Source organism: Sporothrix brasiliensis (assembly GCF_000820605.1).
Source record: "Sporothrix brasiliensis 5110 chromosome Unknown Cont18, whole genome shotgun sequence".
Classification (NCBI taxonomy): domain Eukaryota; kingdom Fungi; phylum Ascomycota; class Sordariomycetes; order Ophiostomatales; family Ophiostomataceae; genus Sporothrix; species Sporothrix brasiliensis.
In genome coordinates, this window is record NW_024467137.1 from 3,493,240 (window position 1) to 3,517,965 (window position 24,726).

At 57.2% G+C, this 24,726-nt stretch overlaps 8 protein-coding genes across 8 annotated transcripts; 3 read left to right on the top strand and 5 right to left on the bottom strand.

Moving 5' to 3' along the window:
* Positions 1-1,068: 1,068 nt before the first annotated feature.
* On the top strand, positions 1,069-3,586 carry SPBR_01363 (tRNA-dihydrouridine synthase 3; the record flags this gene model as incomplete). Its single annotated transcript, XM_040759674.1, has 3 exons — positions 1,069-1,334; positions 1,410-3,413; positions 3,499-3,586. 3 exons carry the CDS (start codon positions 1,069-1,071, stop codon positions 3,584-3,586), a joined length of 2,358 nt encoding a protein of 785 aa, XP_040619920.1.
* A 4,427-nt stretch (positions 3,587-8,013) lies between these two features.
* Positions 8,014-9,411, top strand: SPBR_01707 (uncharacterized protein; the record flags this gene model as incomplete). The annotated part of the gene is made up of 2 exons (XM_040760017.1): positions 8,014-8,462; positions 8,562-9,411. The coding sequence occupies 2 exons, from the start codon at positions 8,014-8,016 to the stop codon at positions 9,409-9,411; spliced, it is 1,299 nt and encodes a 432-aa protein (XP_040619921.1).
* A 932-nt stretch (positions 9,412-10,343) lies between these two features.
* SPBR_01981 (F-type H+-transporting ATPase subunit g) lies at positions 10,344-11,150 on the bottom strand (the record flags this gene model as incomplete). Its single annotated transcript, XM_040760290.1, has 3 exons — positions 10,344-10,565; positions 10,656-10,744; positions 10,826-11,150. 3 exons carry the CDS (start codon positions 11,148-11,150, stop codon positions 10,344-10,346), a joined length of 636 nt encoding a protein of 211 aa, XP_040619922.1.
* Positions 11,151-12,044: 894 nt separating this feature from the next.
* Positions 12,045-13,291, bottom strand: SPBR_01774 (L-iditol 2-dehydrogenase; the record flags this gene model as incomplete). The annotated part of the gene is made up of 2 exons (XM_040760084.1): positions 12,045-13,047; positions 13,119-13,291. 2 exons carry the CDS (start codon positions 13,289-13,291, stop codon positions 12,045-12,047), a joined length of 1,176 nt encoding a protein of 391 aa, XP_040619923.1.
* Positions 13,292-14,897: 1,606 nt separating this feature from the next.
* On the bottom strand, positions 14,898-16,944 carry SPBR_01452 (transcription factor tfiia complex subunit; the record flags this gene model as incomplete). Its single annotated transcript, XM_040759763.1, has 3 exons — positions 14,898-14,982; positions 15,053-16,194; positions 16,825-16,944. 3 exons carry the CDS (start codon positions 16,942-16,944, stop codon positions 14,898-14,900), a joined length of 1,347 nt encoding a protein of 448 aa, XP_040619924.1.
* Positions 16,945-18,506: 1,562 nt separating this feature from the next.
* On the bottom strand, positions 18,507-20,336 carry SPBR_01537 (cell division cycle 20, cofactor of APC complex; the record flags this gene model as incomplete). Its single annotated transcript, XM_040759847.1, has 1 exon — positions 18,507-20,336. One exon carries the CDS (start codon positions 20,334-20,336, stop codon positions 18,507-18,509), a length of 1,830 nt encoding a protein of 609 aa, XP_040619925.1.
* Positions 20,337-21,586: 1,250 nt separating this feature from the next.
* Positions 21,587-22,570, top strand: SPBR_09088 (cell cycle control protein; the record flags this gene model as incomplete). The annotated part of the gene is made up of 1 exon (XM_040767214.1): positions 21,587-22,570. The coding sequence occupies one exon, from the start codon at positions 21,587-21,589 to the stop codon at positions 22,568-22,570; it is 984 nt and encodes a 327-aa protein (XP_040619926.1).
* A 155-nt stretch (positions 22,571-22,725) lies between these two features.
* Positions 22,726-24,117, bottom strand: SPBR_01710 (aminomethyltransferase; the record flags this gene model as incomplete). Its single annotated transcript, XM_040760020.1, has 1 exon — positions 22,726-24,117. One exon carries the CDS (start codon positions 24,115-24,117, stop codon positions 22,726-22,728), a length of 1,392 nt encoding a protein of 463 aa, XP_040619927.1.
* Between the last annotated feature and the right edge of the window lie 609 nt (positions 24,118-24,726).

A 24,726-nucleotide genomic window follows, 5' to 3' on the forward strand; every position in this document is an offset into this window, starting at 1 on the left:
GTGGGAAGAGGGTGTCTGTCGGCAAAGCGGCGTATCGACAGAGGATAGTCGTGTGGGGAACGATTGGGAATTGCAAAGGCCGGCGAGGAGAGTGGCGTGGGTAAAGGCGAAGCTCGTGGAGGTGACTATGTTTTGAGATACCAAGATGGTCGAATAGCGCCAGCAGGTCAGCGAGGTGGAGATCGCCAGAGACGAAATAACAAAAAAGAAAAAGAAAAACGAAAAGAAAAAGAAAAAAAAATGCAGCAAAGTTCCAGGTCAACGACGAGGTTGTCGATAGGCGAGGGCACGACGAGGCCCGAAACACTGCTCGCAGGGACCAAGAGGAGCGGGAGAGGAGGTGAGACCCAGACCAAGCCAGAAAGGGGCTGCCAATGTTTACCAGGGCGAGGTGTGCATCCAACGGCGAGTCCTCGGTTGGTGGTTGTTCGTTGGGTCTGTGTGTCGAGAGTGCGGCGGTAGACAGAACCAGATGTGAGACGGGCTGGACCTTTTGGCTTTGGGAAGGAGAGCACCTGGAAGCTGTGCGGAGCTAGTGGGACGCCGCTTCCGCAGCCCGCCCACACGGTCTTGCCTTTTTTACTTCCAGGGTGCACGAGCCCCCTCCTTTCCCTCCCCGCCCTGATTATTACGTCGTGGATTGGCAGGAACGACTGGGCCAGGCTCACCTGGACAAACCCCCTGGAACGCTTCAGTGGGTTAAGGCCAGTGAGGCGCTAGCATGCGCTAGAGCAGCGGCAGTCAACGGCGAGATGTGGTGATAGCTGTGACAAGACATCGAGTTCATGCGACGAAACGCGAGACAAAGTGGCCCAATTGATTAAAACTCGGGATTTAGGAATGACCGATGAAAGCAGAGAGCTTTTGTGCCATGTTCGGAAACGGCTGCGAGAGCTTGTTAGGTCTAACGCTCACACCCGGATAAGCTGAAGCGCCCCGGTTGGTGCATTGATATGCATATATCGGGTCTATAAAACCTTTCCTTAGAGCTCTTTCTTATTTACACTCCGCAGCTCAACAGCACAACGCATATTCCTGTCTCGGCGCCCGAAGACAGGATCTCATACGATGGTGTCTGAAAACGGAGATACCAACGTGCAGACCGACACCGCAGAGGCTGTTGTACCTGGCTCGCCAGTAAAGCGGAGTCTTGGCAATGGCGCCGCAGCCGAAACCAGCACAGCGGACGTGCCTGCAAGCAATGCGCCGTCTGCAGGCACAGAGGGCCATGGCGACGACACGGAGCACCGGCAGAAGCGGGTCAAGACAGATGCCGGTGTGCAGGGGCCGGCGAAGCGCGAGAAGATCCACGGCATCGCCATGATCAAGGAAGAGTGCGTTGCGGTTGAGGCTGTCTCGCTTCATAATTGCACTACGTACATATGAAAATCAGGCTGACAGAAAGACAGATACCTGATCAAGGGCATCGGCGACGACCCAAGAGGGTCCCGCGCTGAAGCTGATGTGGACGACGACACGGCAGAGGGCCGTGACGGCCGTGAAGGGGGCGGCGGCAGCGCCGGCCACAGCGGACGCAAGAACCGCAAAAAGGGCGGCCAGAACAAGGACCGCGACTTTGGCCGCTCGCGGGACGCCCAGAAGCTGTGCTCGTCGGTGTCGCACTCCAACGAGTTCTCGCCCAAGTCGTGCCGCTACGGCGACAACTGCCGGGCGCTGCATGACCTGCGCAAATACCTGTATGGGGGCGGCCGCCGCGGCGACCTGGAGACGTTTGAGGGCAAGTGTCCGGTGTTTACTGCGTTTGGCCGGTGTCCGTCGGGCTGGAAGTGCCGCTTTGTCGGGAGCCACATGAAGGAGGTCGAGCACGAAGACGGGCGCACGGAGCTGACGCTGCTGGGCAGCGGCAGCAGCAACAGCGACGAGGCGTCGACGGAGGCGGCAGACGATCTCGACGATGCACGTCCCGGCGTTGTCAACATTGTGTCGGCCATGGACAAGCAGAACCTGACGCGCCGGCGGATGGATCTGAGCCGGTCGGAGCAGTACATCAGGTGGCTCGACGGCGAGCTGAACATTGTCAAGAAGATCTACAACGCAAACGGCACGGACGCGACAAAAGAGGTTGCCGATTCGACGGCAGAGACGACGACAGACGGCGGCGACGGTGCCGCTCCCACCGCAGAGAACGGCGCGGACGAAAGCAAGCCGCGAGACGCCGGCGTGAGCACACTGGTGCAAGACTACCGGGCCCAGTTTGTGGATCCGCCGTTCCTGCCGTCGGAGAAGCGGCGCATCTACTTTGGGCCGGAGACGCCGACGCTGGCGCCGCTGACGACGCAGGGCAACCTGCCGTTCCGGCGGCTGTGCGTCGAGCTCGGCTGCGAGGTGACGTACTCGGAGATGGCGCTGGCGGTGGACATGGTCACGGGCAAGCAGCCGGAGTGGGCGCTGATGAAGGCGCACGCGTCGGAGATCCAGGCGCCGCGCTACACGCCGACGACGCCGGTGGCGGGCTACGACAACCGCCGCGACATCAAGTTCGGCGCGCAGATCGCGGCGAACCAGCCGTGGATGGCCATCAAGGCGACGGAGGCGATGACGCGGCTGCTGCCGCACCTGCGGCTCGTCGACATGAACTGCGGGTGCCCGATCGACCTGATCTACAAGACGGGCGGCGGGTCGGGGCTGCTCGAGTCGCACAACAAGCTGGAGCGCATGATCCGCGGCATGAACGCGGTGTCGGGCGAGGTGCCCATCACGGCGAAGCTGCGCATCGGCGTGCGCGACAACAGCCCGACGGCGCCCAAGGTGATTGAGCGGCTGGCGTTTGGCGGCCTGGAGACGCGCGCGCGGCTGGGCGCGCCGGGCTGCGCGGCCATCACGCTGCACGGGCGCACGCGCAACCAGCGCTACAAGAAGCCGGCCGACTGGGGCTACATTGCCGAGTGCGCCGCGCTGGTCCGGTCGTACAACGAGCAGCGCGACGCGCTGGCCGACACGGTGCGCGAGCCGGACGCGCGCACGCAGGCCAACGCGTCGCGCATCTTCTTTTTGGGCAACGGCGACTGCTACAGCCACGTGCAGCACCAGGAGCAGCTTGCGCAGTCGGGCGTCGACGCGGTCATGATTGGCCGCGGCGCCCTCATCAAGCCGTGGCTCTTTGAGGAGATCCAGGCCGGCCAGTACCTGGACAAGTCGGCGACGGAGCGCCTGGCGTACGTGGAGCGGTTTGCGCGGTACGGCATGGAGGCCTGGGGCACGGACGAGTACGGCCTGGGCACGACGCGGCGGTTCCTGCTCGAGTACCTGAGCTTTGCGACGCGGTATGTGCCCGTCGGCCTGCTCGAGTACCTGCCGCCCAGCTTGAACGACCGGCCGCCGGCCTTCCGCGGCCGCAACGAGCTGGAGACGCTGCTGGCGAGCCGCAACTACAAGGACTGGATCAAGATCAGGTGGGTTTGGCGTTTGCATCCTTGTGGCCTCTTTTCTTTGACTCTGCTGGCCATGCTAACAATGCTAACAATGCAAACAATACAGTGAAATGTTCTTGGGCCCCGCACATCCCGACTTCAAGTTTGTGCCCAAGCACAAGTCCAACGCATACGAAATGGAGGCCGAGGGGTGAGGGAGGGCGTTCGTCCTCTGTTGATTTATTGTTGGATTTTGTGATGCCGAGTGCATTGTCCGTTTTGATCTGTTTGGCCTTTGTCTCTGTCATTTTGTTAGGGCGCCTTGAGTAGACATGTGTGGAGTTCATTTTTGTCTTGCTTTTCATCCCAGTCCAGGCGAGATAACTGCTCAGCAAGGGGCAACTCTCCCTTGTCTCTGAAGTCTTTCATGTCTTCTACGTCGTCCATGTTTCTGTCTCGCTTCGTCCCATTCTGGTTCGTCGTATGTGGTTGACTTTCGAGGCCCTCTGTCTTGGCTCTCCTGTTTGGCCTTCGTCTTTCATTCCTTGCATTTTCGTCGTATTTCTGTGCCTTGTGTTTTTTTTCCGACAAAATGACAGGCTTTTGCAACTTGTTGTCTTTTCGATGCAAGGGACACATTCGTTAAAAGAGACATTTTCTACCGTCCGCGAGTGCAACATAAGACCTGCTTTATCTCTTTCTGTCGTTTATCCACCATCCTTTATCTCCAGCTCACATTCAAACGCTCAATGGCTTGTGGTCTGCGTCTCGGAACCACCTCTCCAGTTCCAGCCTTTGTCACCTTTAATTCTCGACAATACGGCGACTTGCCAAATCCGACAAAGGTTGGATTCTGTATGTACAATGCATCCATATCCAAACTTTGCTCCCATTGTCCATAGTCCGTACTCTGTCCACGTTCGTGCCGTTGGCAAACAGGTCGCTGGCGTAGCCACGATACGTGTGATGGGCTTTTTCACAGACAGACCACAAAATAAAGACCCGATCCGATGGTATTCTGGTATTCTTTCTCTCTTTTTTTATTAATTCCCTTCCTCGTCTCGGTTCCAACAGACGACACAGCCGACATTCTAGAACGGCAGAACTCCAGCCACTTCAAGCCCATAAAAGAACAACACAGAACCAACCGACCATAGCATAGTGCTGTAAGATGTGGAAGGGTAGGTGATGTGTTCTGTTATGTAGGCATACGCACGTAAGGATCGTTGGCATTTCCACTTTCTTTCTTCAGTCATTACTCTGTTTTTTAACTCCTTTTGTTCATATTCTTTCTTCTTCCTTCACCGGTCCCCTTGCATCAACCTGCATATGCAGTGCACGCCACTGGAATTGGTCGAGACCATTCGGACTTTTCTTTTCTTTTTCAGATGGTGCCTTTGCTTGATCCAAGGACGCACGGAGAGGTCGTTGGCGCGCAGAAGTCCTGTCCCACGTCTAGCTACGTCGGGTCTCAAAGAGTTAACTCACCGGTGCTGTGCTTCTCCTGCCAGGAGATATTTTCTTTTTCTTTATTCCATTTGTGACTTTGCTAGGCAGTCCCTTGCGTTGTAGAAATCGTTCTGAAACACGGCGTGAATGGCAATGTGCAATAAAAAATAGAAAATTAAAAAATCAGGACCCAAAGTAAACAGACAGCATCGCCAGCCTCCATGTAGCGTATATCCACCTTCTTCCTTCTTGGTTGCCTGTTTTCAATTGTTGCTCACCGGTCGGCTTGTTGGGTCGGCCCGACTGTCGTTCTTCCCGGATGAAAAAATAATATACAAAATACAAAATAAAAATAAAAAAGAGAGATCCGGTCCATGTTTGCTTGACTTGCCCAAAGTAAATCTCCATACCCCCCGTCCACGATCCTCGGACCCAATTGGCCGTTCCCGAGCCCTGGGCCCCTGTGGCTGCATCCTCTGCATCCTTGGGCTTCCTGCATCCTGCGTCATGGGTCTTTGTGTTCTCTCCAAGGAGCGTTGGGTATCATCGGGGCTTAATTCGTCTCTGCTAGTTTCTTTTCTTTGTTTTCGTCGTAGTATCCGTCTCTGCTCTCTCCATTAATTTGCGGAAGCGGGTGCATTCTGCGCCATTGGGGGCTGTAACGACGTAGTCTGAGAGTAAGTGGAGTGAAGGAAGGACGAAGAAGACACAACAAATCGAAAACGGACAGTTAAAACCAATGGCAGAAAAAAAGAAGAAGAAAAGTAACAAAAAGAAAGCTCATCTCATGCATGCTGGCCTACTTCGTATGTTGGTCACACGCAGATCAGGCAGTCACCATGGATGGACGGTAAACTAGGGCCAGTGCTAGCTATTCCAGCCTGTCGGGATGAAGGAAACGGAGGGCTTTCCAAGACAGGAAGAGAAGACAAGAACAAAAAGAGGCGGTCGAGGCGATGTGCAGGGGTTGATTGGACTGAATGTCTGTTTTTCGCGGAAAGACTGGCGGGGTAGGACTTGGACAGAAGGGGAACATGGACGTCGAACCGGCGCCAAGGAGCGTCGTCGGGTTGGCATGCGTGATATGGGACATGGGGGCGAGGATGGAGCAGGACGCATGGGAATGGGGGTTTGCATCTCACGACCTATTCGAGATGTGAATAGGCGGTGACCACGCGCTTGTGAGGTGTCTTGCATGCGTGGCGTGTAAGCGGGACGTTGTGTGCAACGTGGATGTAGTGAAGAATTATAGACTTGTTTCTTTGTTTCTTTTCATTCATTCATTTTTTCTTAAAAAAAAAAAGAAATACAAAAAAATAATGTACGTTATTTATTATTTCCAATTAATCACAACCTCTCTCCTAATCCTTGGACATAGACGTGCCCGGCGGCAAACAACGTCGTATTCTTCTCAATATGTGCGATTTTGCTGAAATGAAGGATGGTAAAGGATGAGCCGACAGACGAAAGGAGCTGAGAAGGAGCTGAAAAGGAGCTGACAAGCGCTCGGAAGCGGAAACGGCAAGGGATCGGTGGGAAGCAAGATGCGACTCTGTGGTCATGCCTTGCCGCCGGAGTTGAGGGTGTGGAAGAAAAGAAGGAGACTGCACATGGCTATGTCGGAGTCTAGTCTCTGTATTATTATTATTTTCTCTCTTTTTTACACGTCTCCAAGACAATTTCACAGAAAGCACCGACCATCCGGTCATTTTCAAAATTAAAATACCATCTTGACCAACCACGGACTTGCACAAAATATAGTCGGCCAACTTGGTTGTCCGATTTCGTGACATCCCCTTAATCCCTTAACCAAACAACAATGGTCAGCGAGGCGCCGGGCCTCCAAGCGTTTTCTTTTCTTTCCCTTGTCCGTCCTGTGGGCTGCAGGAACAATACGAACGCCACAGGCCTACTCAGGCGGCCGAATCATAGATGCGGAGATCGTGGGTCACACCTTGTTTCCTCCTTCTTTTTTTTTTTTTTTTTTTTTTTTTTTTTTGTCCTTCCCCCTCTTATGTGTTCATAACCGCCCGTCATGGGCCGGGCCTGACCAGGCCAGCCACACGATGCCATGCTTGATGTTTCTATGATGCAGGACCCGGCCTCGCTCGTCGTATATTTTGTCCGCTTCCTCTTTTGGCACAATAAGGTCGCACGGAACGGCCGCGTTTGTTTTTCTTTGTCTCTGCTCTCTTTTCGTTCTTTTCTATTCTTCTTTTCCTGCCGGTGTTCTCCACCGACTGTCACTGACAACACACCGTTAGATTGCCGAAAGGAAGCCCTGGCCTGTCTCGAGGCCTTTCCTGGACCTGCAGCCAGCTGTGTTTTTGGCCTCGACAAATCCGGCCCTACGTTTTGTTATGATACAGCGTTGTTTCGCGAGCGTGTTGTGTTTCTGTCCGAGTCTTTGCACCGGGCACAGCCGTGTTTTCTTGTTTTGATGCGCTTTGTTTTGACACATTTCATGTCTCACCCGACCGAACGTTTTGATTTTTTTTCCCTCCAGCTTTATGTTTTCTTTTATTTGTTGATTTATTTCTCTCTCGTCTTTTGTCGGCGCCATTGTCCCTGTCCTCTCGCTGTTTGTTTACTTTCTTCAGTTTCTTTCTCCCTCGAGTTGCTCCTTTCCGAGTCTTCGTTCTGTGTTGTCTTGCCTTGTCGCAAACAACGGCCACCCAAAAACTCAGCAATTATTGAATGCTCCGTCATTTGATGAATTTCTTTTTTGTTTCTTAGTTATTCTGTCCTCCTCTTTGTTCTATTCAGTATTACTTCGACGCTTTTTATTGTCACTTTTATTTATGTTTTATTTCTTGTTGCCATCTTCGTATCCGTTGCGGCCCGTGCCTCAAGCTGAAAGAATATACTCGAAATGCAACTCTAAGACAAAATAGAATAAATACGAATGAGAAACGGATATGACTTGCATAGAGAACGATATATCGAGCCCGATCCCATATTTCCTTCAAAGTTCGCTCCGATCCTCCACCCCTGCCATTGACCCTTATCCCTACCTCCTTCTGTCGGCTCCTCTTCGTCTTCTCGTCTCCTCTCTTGTTCCCCTCCATTCCTTCAGCACCCATATACCTCCTGCCTTTACCCCTCGCCTTTGCTTCTCTTTTGTTGTTGTCTCTCCTTCCACATAATAGCCTCAACTCTACTTGTCCATCTGTCCACAGCCCACATTTCCCCCATGTCTCTCCCTCCCCGGAACCCACACACTCGCATCAACAGCCTTGGGTCGTTCATACCCTTTGCCCACGAAGACAGCCATGGCAGCAGCAGCAGACACGGCAGCGGCTCGTCCCAACGCTCGCCGCCCGCCGGACGACGATCCTCGCCCTCCGCCGCTAGTCTGACCACACAACAACATGGCCGGCATTTCCTAGCCACCAGTCCACAGTACCTGTTCCCCTGGGACTCTGTCGAGGCGCACAGCATGGATCTCTTCCACAAAGCGGCCACCCTTGCCCGCGGCGGCGGCCGTGCTCGCATCCATAGTGCACCGCTTCGGCCCAGCGAGCACCTGCGCATCCTCGACCTCGGCACGGGCACGGGGCTCTGGGTAGTCGAGATGGCCGACCTGTATGCCGGCCGGTCTGAAGTCTGGGGCGTCGACTTGGCTCCGTTCCAGCCGCATTTGTATGTTTCCTCCGTCCTCGCTCCCCCGCCTGCCTGAATCCATCTGATTGGCGTTTTCATCAACTAACCTTGCTTTGAACTTGGATGATGTGCCATCAGAATACCATCCAATGCCAAGTTCCAGAGCCTTGACATCGAGTCACATTGGCTGCTCGGCACCGCCTCGTGGGACCTCATTCACATCCGATGCCTCAATGGCGTCGTCCGCAATTGGCCCAGCCTGTACGCCACCGTCCACAGCCACCTCATCCCGGGCGTCGGCTATATCGAGCACGTTGAGATCGATTGGACTCCCCGGCCCGCATTGCCTGGAGGAGCGGGTAGCAGTAGTATCGGTGGCGGCGGCGGCGGCGGCGGCGGTGGTGGTGGTAGCAGCGGAAGCGGAAACACCCCATCGTCCCCGTGCCTGGCTGCCTGGGCCAGCCTCCTGCTCAACTGCATGGACCGCACCGGTCGGCCGCTGCGCGTGGACCCCACCGAGACGCGCTTGGCGCTGCACGAAGCCGGCTTTGTCGATGTGCGCCAGGACACGTACCAGTTGCCGTTTGGCCGGAGAGAGTCTGCTGGAGCGTCGGCGTCGCGAGTATCCCCGACTTCGGCATCCCCGACAAGGACACGGACGTCGCTGCCGTCGTTGTCCTCGCTATCGTCTCCCTCGTCACATTCTCGGTCGGTATTTCCTTTGAGCGACGACGACGACGAGGCAGCGGAAGACGGCACCGACAACGACAACGACAACGACGGCAGCCACGACAGCAGCAGTCCAAGTGGCCGTCGCGGCGGCGGTGTCGAAAAGTGGTTCCCGCGCGCCTTTGACCTCTGGCTCGAGGGCCTGACGCTGATGCCGCTTCTGCGCGCCGGCTATGATTTGGACACCATCTACCGCCTGATGGCCGACGTGCGGCGCGAGGTGGCTGATCCGTCATGCACCGCAAGTTGTACAATGTAAGCGAGAAGAAAGAAAGGCGCACAGCGAAGTCAAGGGGAGGAGAGGGAATGAAGCTAATCAACACTCGCAGGTACATCTGGACAGCAAAGTGTTCAGTGCGGCAGGAGCGGTAGTCCGGCAGGGAAGGAGTGATGGCATTTTGCACGCAAGACATAGAAGGACCGCAGAGTGTGCAGACGGCAGGAACGACAGGCCGTTGTCAAACTGGCAGGAGCAGATATCTTCTTTATATAATACCCAATACTGTAATGAAACGAACATACGGACAAAGTTTCTTTGGGATGCCCTACGGTCATGATAAATGATAAATGAAAATATATTGTGTATTTTTTTTCTATTGTAATCTGCAGTAGTATAAAGTGCAAATCAACCTTGACAAAGACAAGAAACGTGACAAAGCGTGCGTTCATATCGATGGAGATTCGACATGAACTAACCGTCTTTGACAAACTTTCTGCCTTCCAGTCATCCGCCAAGGGCCCTGTCTTTGCCCGCCTGTTTCTAACCTACCTGTTCCCATCTCAAACCTGCCGATTTCGTATTGATGCAATAACTGATGTACACGTTTTTGGAAGTTTTACATGGGGAAAAGGAACAAAAAACAACACAAAAGATAAAAGATGAAGAGCAAAAAAGGTAGTGAAGCAAAAAAACGTAGTGGGAACAGTCGATAAACAAAGAAGATAAAAACAAAAGGGAGGAAAGGGTGAGAAAGATAAAACAATGGTAGAAAATTAAAGGGGATAAAATATGCCATGCCACGAGAGAGAAAAGGCAGGAAGAAACGGGAAAAGACAGCCGGCGTGTCTCTCTTCCGCCAGTCTCGCCCAGGCTTCACCTCAAAAACGTTCTTGCCCCTCTCCTTTCTTCTCTTCGCCCTGACGCATCACACCACACACTCTCGCAACTGCCCACTGCAATCAGCGACGGGCTTAGTGGGCAGCAGCCGGGGCGGCGGTGGTGTGGTAGCCGACGAGCTTGAAGCGGCCGACAATCTCGCCCACGGTGAAAAAGCCCAGGATCTCGGCGGCCAGAACGCCACCGGCGGCCAGCTGCGTCGGGGTGAGGTTGCGGGCGGACTTGGCGAAAGCAGTCGTCTTCTGGAGCAGCTGGGCCGGGTTCTGGAGCTGCACCCACGCGTTCTGGAACGCAGTCTGGAAGGTGGCCAAGGGGCTAAAGAAGAAGCGTTAGCAATTTGTCCGTCCCTGGTCCGTCTCTGCTTCTTTTGTTCATCATCCAGTCACGTACGGAGGAGCCATCTTCTGGTTGCGGAAGACGAGACGGCCGAGTTCGAGGCCGACGCGGGAGTAGTAGACGACAAAGGGGGTTTGGCCTGGTCAACTTGTTAGATTTTTCTCGACTGTTTCAACGGGAATCCATGGCGACAATGCGACAATGGTGGGGTGCAACGCACGCTCGACAAAGTTGATGAAGCGACCCGTGCGGCCGCCGACGCGGCCGAGCGCAGAGCTCAGGCCGCGGGCAGCGCCGGCCAGGGCGGGACCGGCCGCCGAGGTGACGCGCGTCAAGCCCTGCGTGGCCTTGGACGTGACGTCCGCAGCCGTCTGCCGTGCCTTGGAGGCGGCATCGGTTGCGGTTGTGGAGGATGTGGAGGCCGACGAGGCCGACGAGGTCGACGAGGACGAAGAAGAGGTCGACTGGAAGCGGCGCGGTGCCGAGCGGCGCAGAGCCAGGCGCGCCGGGGCGGCGGCTAATGTGGACGTGCGGATGGCAGACATTGTGTGTGTGGAAAGGAGAAAAGGGTGTCGGTATCGGTATCGAGCTGTCGATGGGACGGTGCGCGAACGCGATGGTGATGAGGTGGATGGATGAATGAAGTGAAATAAAATATTAAGTGTGATTAAAAAATCGCGATAGAAAAACGCGCAAAAAAGTGTTGCAGAAGGAGCACCTCGGTAGACTGGAGCAAACAAGGCAGGAGCTATGATAGCACGGGAAAGAGCAAAGGGGAGATTGGTCGACAAAGAGAGTGATGCCGTGTCCGTGGGAATTCGTGCTTCTGTCGTCGCAGTCGTCGATTTCGTCGGATTCGATGGGATGGAAATGTCAGGAGAGAAGAAAAAGGAACGTGAAAGGAAGAACGGGAACGTGAACGAAAAGCCACGGTAATCGAGCAGGCGACACGGAACGGGCCCAAAAAAAATAGTAAAAAAAACTTACAGGGCGAAAATTCCAGTTAGTCGCAAAAGAGGAAAGCTCGGGAGATGTCGCAAGGTCCCAAAGGCAGGAACGTTTGGCATTCTCCGGTGGTCCCAGCCAATGGAATTGCGCCAATTGATGGAGCTTGCAGCTGGGACGATCGTGGCAAGCAGGGGTGCAGTCGCGCCTGTGCTTTTCTTTGCAGCGTGCCACATGCTGGACTAAGGCCATAATTGCAGGCGCCGGAAGTGCTGCATTCAAACACACCGGACAAACACGACTGTGGTACGAAGGGAATGCAGTATGGGCACGAAAGGGAGCAGTTGGATGCGACGGTGCGCTTGAAACAGTGTGCATGGCATTCTATTCTATAACGTGTAAAAAATAAATGGCAAAACGGCCAAAAAGGCAAACAACGCTCCTGGTCCTAAATTCGTTTAAAACTCATCATCACTCTCCCTCTGGCACCGCCTCTAATCCAGGCTCTGGATCTGCACCTTGATTGCGCCCGTCGTCGGGTCCGACGACGTGCGGAAGGCCTCCACGGCGTCCTCCAGCTTGAAACGGTGCGTCACCAGCGGCTTCAGGTCCACCAGCCCGCTCTGCACCAGCCGGATGGCGCGCGGCCACGTGTTGCTGTAGCGGTACTGGAACTGCAGGTCGACCTCGCGCACGCTCGCGCGCATAAACGGCATCCGGATCTCGTTGCGGCCCACGCCAATCACAAACACGCGGCCGCCAAACTGCACGGCCCACACGGCCGACGCGATGCTGCTCTCGACGCCGGTGCAGTCAATGGCCAGCAGCGGCTCGACGCCGCCGAAGCCCTCGGCCACGATTTTCTTGGCCGTGGCCTCGGCCGGGCCGTCGATGGGGTCCGTTGGCGCCGGGCGCGGGCCGCCGCCGCCGACATTGACCGTCTGGATGCCCGGCACCAGCTTCGCCGCAAACTCCAGGCGGCCGGCGTCGACGTCCGTGATGACGAGCGGGCACGCGCCCGCCGCACGCGCACAGACCGCCGTGACGAGGCCGATGGGGCCGGCGCCGCAGACGAGAACGGGGTCGCCCAGCTCGATCTTGGCACGGTGCAGGCCGGCGAGGGCGACGCTGAGGGGCTCGAGCAGCGAGCCCTCCTCCCAGGACATGGTGTCGCCAATCTTGTGGCACCACACGGCCGGGTGGTTGACGTAGCGGCGCAGCAGCCCGTTGACGGGCGGGGTGGACAAGAAGTCGACGCGCTCGCAGCCGTTGTAGCGGCCCGTCAGGCAGGGCGTGCAGGCGCCGCAGATGATGTTGGGCTCGATGGCGACGCGGTCGCCGACCTTGAGGTTGTGGCCCTTGGACGGGTCGTCGGCGACGGCGGCGTCGTCGGGGTGCACGGCAATGACCTCGCCGGCGGACTCGTGGCCGAGGACATGGTCGCCCGTGACGATCATGGGGCCGATGCAGCCGTGCTTCCAGAAGTGGACATCCGACCTGTCGGAAAAGGAGAGTGAGCAAGACGTGCAACAACCGTACGCAAGCAGCAGCACACACACAAAACTCACCCGCAGATGCCCGTGCTCCGGATGGCCACAGTCACCTCGCCGGGCTTCAGGCCCTCGGCGGCCTGCACCGTCTCGAGCGAGGGCTCGGCCGGTGCAACCCACAGGTCATGGTTCGTGTTGGTGTAGACGCCGATGTTGGCCTTGGTCGGCGCGACGGAGGGGGCGAACGGCATTGTGCGAGCGAGGGTGATGTTGTTTCGTAGAATGTGGTCTGTGGTGTAGAGACGGACGGACTGTAAATTGGACGCGGGCTTCCCTTGCTAACTACGTAGAGCTGGCCGTAAATATGCTTCTTGGGGGAGGAAACTACGACGGACGAGACGACGAGAGCAAGGCGCCGGTCCCTCCGTATTTAAATATAAGCCACACTGCCAGCCGCCCACATCAACACGGGATGGCAGGGCTCGTCTCCGCTCCTAGGAGGGAATGAACGAGTGCGGGGTTCTCGCCCAGATCACACACTGAGGGAAAAAAAATATCTACAAGCGCAGTGTGTCGGACAGTTCTTGCCTCTCAGGACAGGGGCGAACGCCAAAAATAAGGGGCTCTGGTCTAAACCATCGTGGACTTTGCCGTGCTCGTGCCGCAGTTTATTGGTGGCATACCATCCCTCCCTCTCCAATCGTGACCGGACACAGCAGGCAAGGTTTGCAGCATACGTGCACGGGGGGCGTCGGGACAGCTGTTCATATTCGTAGTCAGGATGGAGCATCGTCGCACCGTCGCACCGCCGCATCGTGGGTCGTATATTTCGGGCAGGTGATGGTCAAAACGCTGTGCTCGCTGGTACGTCCCCTTTTACAAGGCCAGCTTTTAGTGTCCTGCGCAGGGCGCTTTGCATTTTGCCGGAGCCTTAGCTCGACAAAGGATGGGGAATGGGGGTCACGGAGGAGCGAGAGAGGGGAATCGCGACGGATTGACCGTAAGCAGTAGGGCCGCCGACAGCCGCGTTGTTTTGGTTGTCTCTGCGTGGCTTGCATATTTGTATCGTTTCCTCTTTTCTCTCCCAATCTGCTGCGGAGACCGGAGATGAAGGTGGGAGGCGATGCTGATCCGAGTGGCAGCTGACAACGTGCATGAGCGAAGACGGCTTTTACGGAGCTTGCAATGTGGGGACGATGAGAAAGTGGGAGACGAGACAGGTGTCCGGCAGCTCAACCCAAGAGCCTCGACGTATCCAGAAGGTCTAGAAGCCTGAAGCTGGAGAACACTTGTGGTGTTGCAGATAAAAAAAAATGTCGTTGTTCCCGGGGGCTGGCTCTGGGCCGGCCCTTGTTGCTTCTCCCGATTTTTTCACGGAAGTCGGTGTCGCGGAGCTCGGAGCGGTGCGACTGGCACTGGCAGAACGGAGGCACATTTGTTCGACAACGCAAACTACTTTATTTCTACGTGCCTATGCGTTTCCTGCGCTTGATCGTGTGGACAACGGCTCACCGAGAAAGGGCTAACTATGTTTGGGGCGGCACTGGTTCGGTACTGTTTTTAGTTTCTATTTTATCTCTTCTTCGTTCAACCCACAATCATAAGAAACGATAAATCAACCGCTGCCTGTTCCATTTGGTAAAGTCGAACATAAAATAAAAATACGAAAAAAACAAAACGGTGAGGGGTTATTATGTAAGCTCACCCCAGAAACCATTGTGAGAAGACAATACAAGAAACTAGAAACTATAAGATGCTGTTTTTGAATAGAAGGCGACGGTGAGCACACATTTGTTTGCTCCGCCTTGCCCGGCCCAATCACATTCTTTTCTCTTCAAGGACGCCTACGCAGAGACATCACCACTCGTACTCGCCCGTCGCCTTGTGGAACACGTATTCCTTGCCATTAACGGTGAGAACACCGTCCTTGAGCGTGCACTTCCTGCAAGGGGGTTAGTAGACGTCGGCAGAAAGTGAAACGCAACGAAATGGAAAAGGAGGCCGAAACGTACCACTTGTTCTTCACGCGCTGCACCTTGTCGTACACGCACAGCATAATCGGGCCCATGACGTCGTCCTCGTCGTCCTCATCCTCACGGTCATCCTCGGGATCGTCCAGATCCGAGTTGATGGCATCCTCGTCGTCCAAGATGTCGGCCTTAACGTCTTCGTCGTCGCCGTCTTCGATGCCATCAAGCTGCGCCATCGACGTAGCGGCTCTGGGTTGTGACGCAGCAGGAACAGCAGCGGTGGCCGTCGCGGCAGCGCGCCGCTGGCGAGCCTGACGCTGACTCGCCTGCTGCAGCGGCAGCATCAGGCCGCCGCCCTCCATCTGCTTCGCCCGCCGCGCCATCTGCTCGTGCAGCAGGTTGTCAATCTCCATTCGACCCAGCTCGACGGGCGGCTGGCCGGCCCGCTGTTGCTGGAGAAGCACACCCTCAAACAGCGAGGCGTCAGCACTGTCCTCGGCACCATCGTCGGCACCATCGTCGGCACCGTCGTCGGCACCGTCGTCGGCGCCGCCATCTACCTGCGATCGTGCCACGCCGTTGGCGCCGTTGGCGCCGTTCAGCTGCGCGGCGGCCTGCGCCGACATTTGTGCTCGGTACTGTTGCGCACTGCTGAGCTGGCCACCCGCCGGACGCTGCTGCTGCTGCTGCTGCTGCTGCTGCGTGTTCATGGCGTTAATGGATGCGTTGGCGGCGCTGCCGAATTCCTTGCTCAGCATGGCGGCGGCACGCATGGCGGCACTGTCGGGCCCACCGGCCGCCGAGGGGAACGGCGGCGCATTGGGCAGGGGCATGTGGGACCCTGCAGAGGGCACGCCCGTAAGGCCCGAACTGTGTTGCGCGTCGGGCTCCGTCTTGATGCGGTGGCCGCCCGACGACTGCGTGCTGTCCTCTGTCTTGATGCCGGCGGGCTCAAACGCCGGCATGGGCAGGCTGGGCAGCGAGAGGCTCTGCGACGTCAATGGGCTCATGGTGGGCTGGGAGAAGCTGTTGTCCGTCGACGTCGGTGGCGAGGTGTCCTTGCCTGACGCTTTGCCGCCAGACGAGGCTGCAGCAGCGCCATTGCTGGCGGCCGCCTCCGGTTCCGGCTTGGGATCCCATGGGAACTGAGCAACATTGAACTGGGTCAGCTTCCGTTGCCAGCCCTGAGGTCGAATGTTAGTATATCTCCATATTTTAATTGTAGATAAAAAGCATCAAGCCAAACAATGTGCAAACGAATATGCCAAACGAATGTCAAGGCCTCATGCGAGAGTGATTGCAGGTTACACGTGATGCAAACGCAGAAGGTGACTTTCCACCAATTAGCGTCCCTTCAGTGATGGCCAGTGGAGCCCGGTGGCCGCTTTAGCCGCCTGAATTTCAGTGGGCACCTTAGGCAACCGTGGGGCTGAGCCAAAGTGGCAAAGTTAAATAGGGATGCAAATAGGCCATGGCCGCCCACTCCGCGCCCCTCTCTTCGTGCCTTTTGGCCACAGGAACGAGGACGATGGGGTGACAAGAAAGCGACGAGAACTCGACGACACGACGCTTGAAACAGGAGTTTGAACACGAAAAGGAGGAACGAAACGGAAACAAGACGAGAACATTTGTTTCTGGAAGAGAAGAAAGAGAAACGGAAAACATTGCGTCGTGCACGTGAGGGCGCCAGAACGATGGAAGACGCTGAAGACTGCACAAGGGAGAGGAAACGACGACGAAAACGGGACAACAGAACAAGAACGACAAGAAGCAAAAGCCAGAAAAGCAAGAAGAAGCACGAGAGAACCACTTACTCTTCGCAGTTCGTCCAGCACGCCCTCGTCGACGCCGTTCTCCTCAAAGTCGACGCGCGACGTCGAGAGCACATCCTCAATAATCTGCTCGTAGACCGAGCCGACGACGTTATTTGACATGGCTAGACTTGGGGCTGGCCAAGCAGACGCTCTGGCTCGCAATCGACTCTCGGTACGTCAAGGTTACAGACGGGTGCTGTGTGTCGATCGATCCCCCCCGTGCGGTGAGACGCCGGCGCGAGTCTTGGGAACGCGAAGTCGGGACGTGAAGAACGTGAAGGACGTGACGGCGAGGTGAGAATGAGGAGGCGTTTGCGGCTTGGGGGAACGGTTCCAAAAGGCCACAAAAAAAAGTGAAGCTGAGTCGTGTCGTGCAGGGCTCGACTTCCACTCAGCCGTGCTGTCGATGTGATTGCGCTTTCGTCGCAGTTGGTGAATGATGGTGGCTTTGGGCCTCCAGAGTCTGCTTTCACAGAAAGGGAGTCTCCTGACTTTTGTCTCTGCCTGGCCTTGCCGTCGTCTGTCCCGCCTGAGCTGTACCTCAACTGCGAAATCTGCTGTAATTGCGCCGCGATTGTTACGTGATTGTGACGCTGTCCTGCAAGTGCAGCAAAGTAACTGTAAAATCACGAGGCCTTCGGTTGCGTCTTCCACCACGACAACGCCTATTTGAATTGGCTTGTGAGGTTCGGGAATCGACGAAACACGTGAATGCGGTGGGTCGTCGTCGTTACGTGCACACAGTATGCGGTTGCGGAGTGAGGGTGCTGGATGCGGTCGTCGTTGAACAAAGGTGCGTTCAGTGACGGCGATGCAAAAACAGTGGTTTGTTTCCGGCAAGTTTGGCTGCTGCCCAGCAGTTTGTAATAAGTCTGCCCGTGCCTGCTTAGTTAGCGCCGCACCTCGCTACGTCCCACTACCGCAGCCAGGTCACGTGTGCTAAGTCTTGGCACGTTTAGCGGGAATCCAGGCGGCAATTCTCTGCTCCAGGATGCCCCTGACGCCCTATTTCTCAGCGGTCTGCGCTTGTTCTAACAGCTTCTACAGCACTCCGCATGCTACAATAGGTTCGCTTCATCACAGCTTTTGCCACGCATTTTTCCAAGGTAATCCTATATACAACAAGGCATACATTGTGAGAGTAACTGGAGATGATAAGAGACAGAGTCAAAGCCTCGAATTGTTCAATATCGCCGTTGTTGAAATGCAAATAACAGCAGCCGCTTTCATTATTAAAATAAGAGCTCGAGAAACCCAGTTTTCCCTAGTTACCCTCCTCTTCCGTCGTGGAATAGAAATCGTCTCATAAAAAAAGGGCATAACAAAAATGTATCCTCTTTTCCTGTTGGCGAAGTATCGAACATTCGGCCAAGTTGTCCATCGTAAATAAATCGTGAAGCCAACCAAGCCCCCTATCCCCAACTCCGCGCTGAAACGACCCAAGTCTTGTCTTTGTCGAGCCGGACGAAAGAAGACGAAAAACAAATTGCCAACCCAATGAAACCAGATATAAAAGCCCAGACGAGGAAACCAGGATCCGTTTATACCTACCGTTGCCAGTTACATCGGGGAGAGAGTAAGCCGAGCAGTTGTTGATGTGTCGTTGTTCGTGTTGTTCGTTGTCGAGTGTTGCTGCGCTGTTGTCGTTGTGATGTCGTGTTGTCGTGTCGCCTTCGTCGCAGTTAGCGGATCGTCATCTGCTTGACCATGTCGGCCTTGCCGGAGGAGCCCGAGCTGCCCGAGCTGGCGCTGGCGCCGGCCTTCTTCTCAAAGATCTTCCAGAACTTGAGCGACTCGTCGGCGGCAGCAGTGGCAAGCATTTGACCGTCCGGGCTCAGGCAGCTGTGCAGGACACGGCTCTCGTGGGCCGGGATCTCGACGTTGCGGACCAGCGTGGGGTAGCTCCAGATGCTCAGCGAGTTGTCGGGGAAGCCGCTGGTGCTGACAATCTCGCGGTAGCTGGTGCTCCAGCGGAGGCTGGTGACCTGCGAGCCGGTGTCGATGCTGTTGACGCGTGCGCCCGACGTGGTGTTCCAGAAGTGGATGTGGCGGTCGTACGAACCGCCGCCCGTGGCGAGCAGGTTCATGTTCCAGGGGCACCAGGCCAGAGCCTTGACGGCAGCCTTGTGGTTGGTCTTGGTGAACTTGGGAACAGCCAGCGACCGGGCATCCCAGATGGACACGAGGTTGTCGTTGCCGCCCGTTGCGAGCTGGGCGCCGTCCGAGCGCCACTCCAGGCCGCAGACCTCGGACGTGTGCGAGACGAGCTCGGCCACCTTGTGCTCAGCGATGCGGACGTCGTGGTTGTAGACCAGACCGCTGCGAGCGCCGGTCGAGAGAAGGTGCTTGTTCCAGCCCATGACACCAACGCGCGTGTCGTGTCCGAACATGCTGCGGACCTTGGTGCCCTCGGCGACATCCCAGATCTGGACCTCGCCTGAGCCGAGGCCGACACCGACGTAGGCACCGTCGCCCGACCACTTCACGCTGCTAACGTACGTGTCCGGGCTGGTCTCGAGCAGGCAGCTGACCGAGCCCTCGTCGGCCGACCAGACGTAGACGTTGCGCTCCAGACCAATGGCCACCTGGTTGCCAGAGCTCCAGTCGAGCAGGTTCAGGTAGTAGTCGTCGACCAGGCCGGGGGCATCAAGGACACGCTCCGGGGCGGTGGCGATGCGACGGCGGAACTGGGCCGCGCTGGCACCGGCCGGCTTCAGGGGACGGTTGTACTGCTGGCGCAGGTCGATGGGCTTGGACGACTCAGGCGGCGCGGGCTTGAACTGCAGAATGCGCGTGTTGATGTTGACGCCGCAGGCGCTGGCCAGGGAGTCCTGGTAGGCAATCGAACCGGGAGACGGCCGCGAGTAGCTGGCCGAGTCGTCGTCGTCGCGGTCGTCAATGTTCAGCGCCTCCAGGGCAGCCAGAGCATCGTCGGTGGCCGAGGACAGGACGGTGGACGCCTCGCTGCCCGTGCGGCTGGACGGGCGCGTGCGGTCGGCAAAGTCAAGCTTGCCAGAGCCAACGTTGGCGATGGCAGAGCTGGCGGCACGGTTGGGGATGAAGCGGTCGGCGGCGCCGTAGGTGAGCGTGGTCTTGGTGGTCTTCTGCCGCACAGTTGTCTTCTTGCTGCGGACGCTCGAGGGGGTCTTGGCCTGCTGGCCAGTGCCGGTCAGCGCAAAGTCGGAGACGCCGAGCTCGAGGGCTTTGCGCGGCGTTGGAACGCTGCGGGCAATGTTGGACTTGGGCGAGTCGCGGTGTGCAGCCGACGACTTGGAGGCACGGGCAAAGTGCGAGGACAGGTTGCCGCCATAGACGGATTTTGTGCAGATGCGCTCGGCGCCGTTGTTGGCCGGCTGGCGTTCTGGTGTGAAGGGGGAGGAGTCGTAGTTGGACGGGGCGGCGGCGGTGCGCTGACGGGGGGAGGGCGTCAGGGGCATGCGGCCGCCAGCGGTCCGGGAGGAGAAGAGTCCAGCATGGGACTTGAGGGGTGTTGATACAGCGGCGGAGGCCATTGTGAAGGATTTGCTAAAAAACAAGCGGGAAAAAGACAAAATGCGAGTGTAGATGAGCTTATCCGATGTTTCGAACGAGCTCCAAGAGACTCAAGCTAATGGTTCCTGGAATTGTTGGTTGTGTGGTTAGTGGTTCTTAGGTTTCTTTTATTTTTTCTTTTCTGTTTTGGTCTAATGTATCGAGGTGAGAGCCTGCTGGGAGTAGCATGCAAGTCGAAGGGGCGATCTGATGGCAAGGAGCGAAAAGATCTAATGGACTTGAGGAGATTCAGGAGCGAGGCAAGAGACGTGGACAAGCGATGACGCTTTAAAAGCAGAGGATGCACGAGGAATGCGAGGGAGAGCGGGAGGGAGGAGATGAGTGTAGGTGGTGAGGAAGAAAGAAAAGGGGAAAGAGAGAGACAAAGTGAAGCAAAAGTGGTCGGTCTGCCTCCTTTTAATGGCGATGTTTACATTGGGTGGGTCCATTCGTGTTGACGGGGCAACCACGTCTGGCCCATTTAAAGTGCAGGTGCGGTCGGTGTGGGCGTCAACCTGTTTTAGACCGCCGAGAAGTCCACTGTAACCCACTATAATTATAGTGGCTTCAGTGGCATCAGCGGTTCTAACATCTCCAGATCTTTGACGATTTTGATCGAGGAAGTTTGACGGCACAGTCTCGTTTCTCATAGCTTTGTGGTTTCATGTTCCATCATCTTTTTATTTACAGGACTCTCGTGTAGAATAAAGGCTCTGTGCTGCAGTGCATGCCACCCTTATCTCACGACGTCTCCATTCACATGGCCGCTGTGGCGCCCTGACTCCACTGTAATTCTAGGGTTGATGCAGCAACAGACGAGCGGCGAGTGGAGCGCAAGACAAGAAGGCACGGCGGACACGACATCATCTTAACTTGGCAATGCTCATAAAGCTTCTCCAATTGAGAAGCGAGGAGGGAGACATGGGTAGACTGGTTCAGCGGAAGATGCGCATTAAAGTGGTGAATGGCACAGGGTCAAGGCAGTGGGTTCCAGGCCCTGTATTTTAGCGCTAGGTGTTCGCTGAACCTGCTGTAACGAATTACGCCTGACGCGGGTCACTATCGCCTGGCGCGTTAATGGGCACAGATAAGATAAAAATTTTGCCACCTGCCACAAGCAGGCACATCACACCTTTCCAGGCACCGCATTGCACTTCACACCTAATCCAACCTCTCCCTGCACACATCTCTCCTCGCGACACATCCACTCCCCCCACACACCGCCCTCACCATGGACGACAAAGCAGAGATCGTCGCGTTTGCACGCGAGAGCGCCAAGGCGGGCGTGGACCTCTACGACCTGCTGGGCGTGGACGGCAGCACGTCGCGCGACGACATCCACCGCGCATGGCGGCGCAAAGGTCTCAAATACCACCCGGACAAGGCGGGCGCCAACTACGACCCGACGCTGTACGAGCGATTTGCGCGGGCACGGGATGTGCTGGTGGACGACGAGGCGCGCAAGGTGTACGACACGGGCCGCGCGGCGGCGGCGCAGCGGCGGCTGCAGAGCGAGCAGATGAGCGCCGAGCGGCGGCGGTTCAAGGACGAGCTGGAGGCGGCCGAGCGGGAGCACGGTGCAGCAGCGGCGGCGGGCGGTGCGCCGTTTGGGTTTGGCGGGGCCACCAGCACGTCGACGGCCCCTGCTGCCTCGACGGAGCGCGACAAGCTGCGGGAAGCCGGCCGGCGGCGGGCCGAAGAGCGTCAGCGCCGCGAGCAGGAAGCACAAGACCGCGTGCGGCAGCGCGAGGACGAGCGGATTGCCGAGATCGAGCAGCGGCTGCGGGACAAGGAAGACAAGGCGCGGCGGCGGGCCGAAAGGAAGGGTGGTGTGCGGGACGGCGACAGTTCCAAACCAGCGGCATCAGACACAGCAACAGCAGCAACAGCACAACAACCACCGGTTTCCCAACCCGATGCAGAATGGCGCAAGTTGCTCAAGACGGGTGCTGCGCAGGCCAAGGCGGGCGACGTAGCCACCGTGCAGCAACGGCCTCTGTTTGCGTACACAATGGACCGGCTGAAGGCGGCGGGCACGGCCCAAAGGCGGCACGCCGCGAGAGATGCGTCGGCCACAGTGACGCCCTTCGAGCCAGAGTGGGAAGAGATTGACGACCCTGAGGTACGCAAGTTTATCACGAGAGTGCCTAAATTCCCTGCGGCGGCGGCGCCGTCGGCCAGAACAGGACATGTGCCGATGGACACGGCTGCCTAGGAGGAGGGTCTAGCCTAGACCTGGGGCTGTGAGGAGTGTTGGTTTATGCTTCTATGCGCTATGTACATTAGATATGATACCCGTCCGTTCTCGTTTGAGCAAACGGAGTAGAATACAAGTGGTTTGCTTTTCCACTATGGAAACACGAAACCGTCCTAATCCTGTGGCGCCAATCCCTGCCGCAGCCAGTCGGGCACAAAGGCTTTGATCTTGACGGCCGTTGGCGGTGCGCTGGTATCAGCCTCGCCCTCCCCGCCGCTGCCACCCTCGCTGTCGTTCTCGCTCCGCTCGACAACGTTCATCACAAACTCGCTTGTCGGGTCAAAGGTCGCTGCCGCCGTCGCTGCGGCCGCCACTGCCTCGCCGGGCAGCGCAACGTCCGTCATGGTCTCGAGCCGGCAGAGGGCCAGGCCCAGGTTGCCCACGCCGCTCAGCCACTTTCCGGCACTGCGGCCCCGCTTTCCCACGCGACCAATGCTTGTCTCGGCGGGGATCGTGTCGGCCAGGCCGTGGCTGGTGGTGCCGCGTGCGTCCACGGCGAGCGACCGCGGTTGTTCGTCGTCGGCGCCGTACACGAGACACGGCAGAATCCGCTTGCGCACGACGCCGCGGTGGCGCGTGCGGATGGTCAGCTCCTGGCCGACGTAGCAGCCCTTGTGGAAGTCGATGCCGCCCATAATGTCCATGTTGCTCTCGAGCGGCAGCGCCTGGTTGTGCAGCATCTCGCGCTGGCCCTCGGCGACGCCCAGCAGGTAGCGTCGCACGCGGTACGCAGCCTCGTCCGCGACGTTGAGCTCTATCTGCGCAGGGAGGGACGAAGCGGTGCGGGCGGCCGGCGCAACAAACCGCCAGCCAAGACCGGGTGCACGGGTATCGTGGTGTGCAATCAGTCCAGGATCGGCGCCAACGGACGGCAGCGGCGCGCCCGCCGGCAGACCCCAGCCGTGCCACACGGTGAGCTCGTCGGCCGCGAGCAGCCGCACGTCAAACTTGGCCCGCAGCTTGTACCGCCGGATGTGCTTGGCCAGAGTCGCGGCCGCGTCGGCGTCGACCTCGATGAGAAACGACGCGCTCGCGTCGCCGCCGCTGCCGGCATCCTTGCCGACGCCGAGTGTGTCCCGGTACACAAAGACGTCGTGCAGCACGCGGCCCTGCGCACTCAGAAACGCCGAGTAGAAGCCGGACTGCGGTGGCGCTGCGCCCGTTCCGTCGTCTTGGCCCGTCTGCGTCTGCAACCGCACCATGCTCGAGGTGATGACGCCCTGCAGATACTCTGCAGCGTCGGGGCCCGACACGGAAATCAGGCGGCGCGACGCCAGGGCAGCAACGCCAGCCGCCGGCACCTGAGGCAAGGCAGCTCCAGTGCTGCTGCTGTACGACCGCCGAGCCGCCCCGGTCCGGCTCCGGGTCCTCCGGCATGCGCAGCAGATGGTCAGCGACGAGAATGAGGACGAGGCCGGCGACCGGAGAGCCGATGCAGACGTCGCCCGAGATGCAGCGGCGGCACCCTGCAGGCTACGCGGTACGGCAAGCCACGGTGCACTCATCTTGGCGATATTTTCGATTTTGTTTTGGTTTCTTGATGCGAATGACGTAGGCCGGCTGACAAAATGCGTTGCCTCGCAGCAAAGGACTTTCAAAGACGCAGAAGCATGAGCTAAGAGAAGTCATCGTCCCCAAAAGCCGGTCATCGTCCCCAAAAGCCGGTCTCTGATTCGCCCGAAACTGCCCTGTAATTACAGGCGATTTTGGCAGCGAGGACCCACGAACACCGGCTGGACTGAGAGACATATTGATGACTAAGCGACAGTATTCCCTGGGCCGTGAAAATCTCTTTTACGTTGCCATTATGACCACTTTATTATACACATGCATCTCACTGGCTTCTCTCTCATCTCTAGCAATAGTGACTATGTCTTGAATGCTGATAGATTGGAGAGTGTGTGTGTATATATACAATGACGGCCGTGGCCTCATGTCCCGTTTTGTAACAATAAAATACCCTCTTTTTTGACTCCCTCGCCATTTTGTAAATACCCAGAAGAGAAGAGGTTCGACGGCGAGGCGTCTTCTCTATAAATCCCTCCTTTTCCCTTTTTATCGTGTCTTGGGCCCATTTTGCATGTAAGTTCCAGAACTCGAAGAAAAAAGGGAAG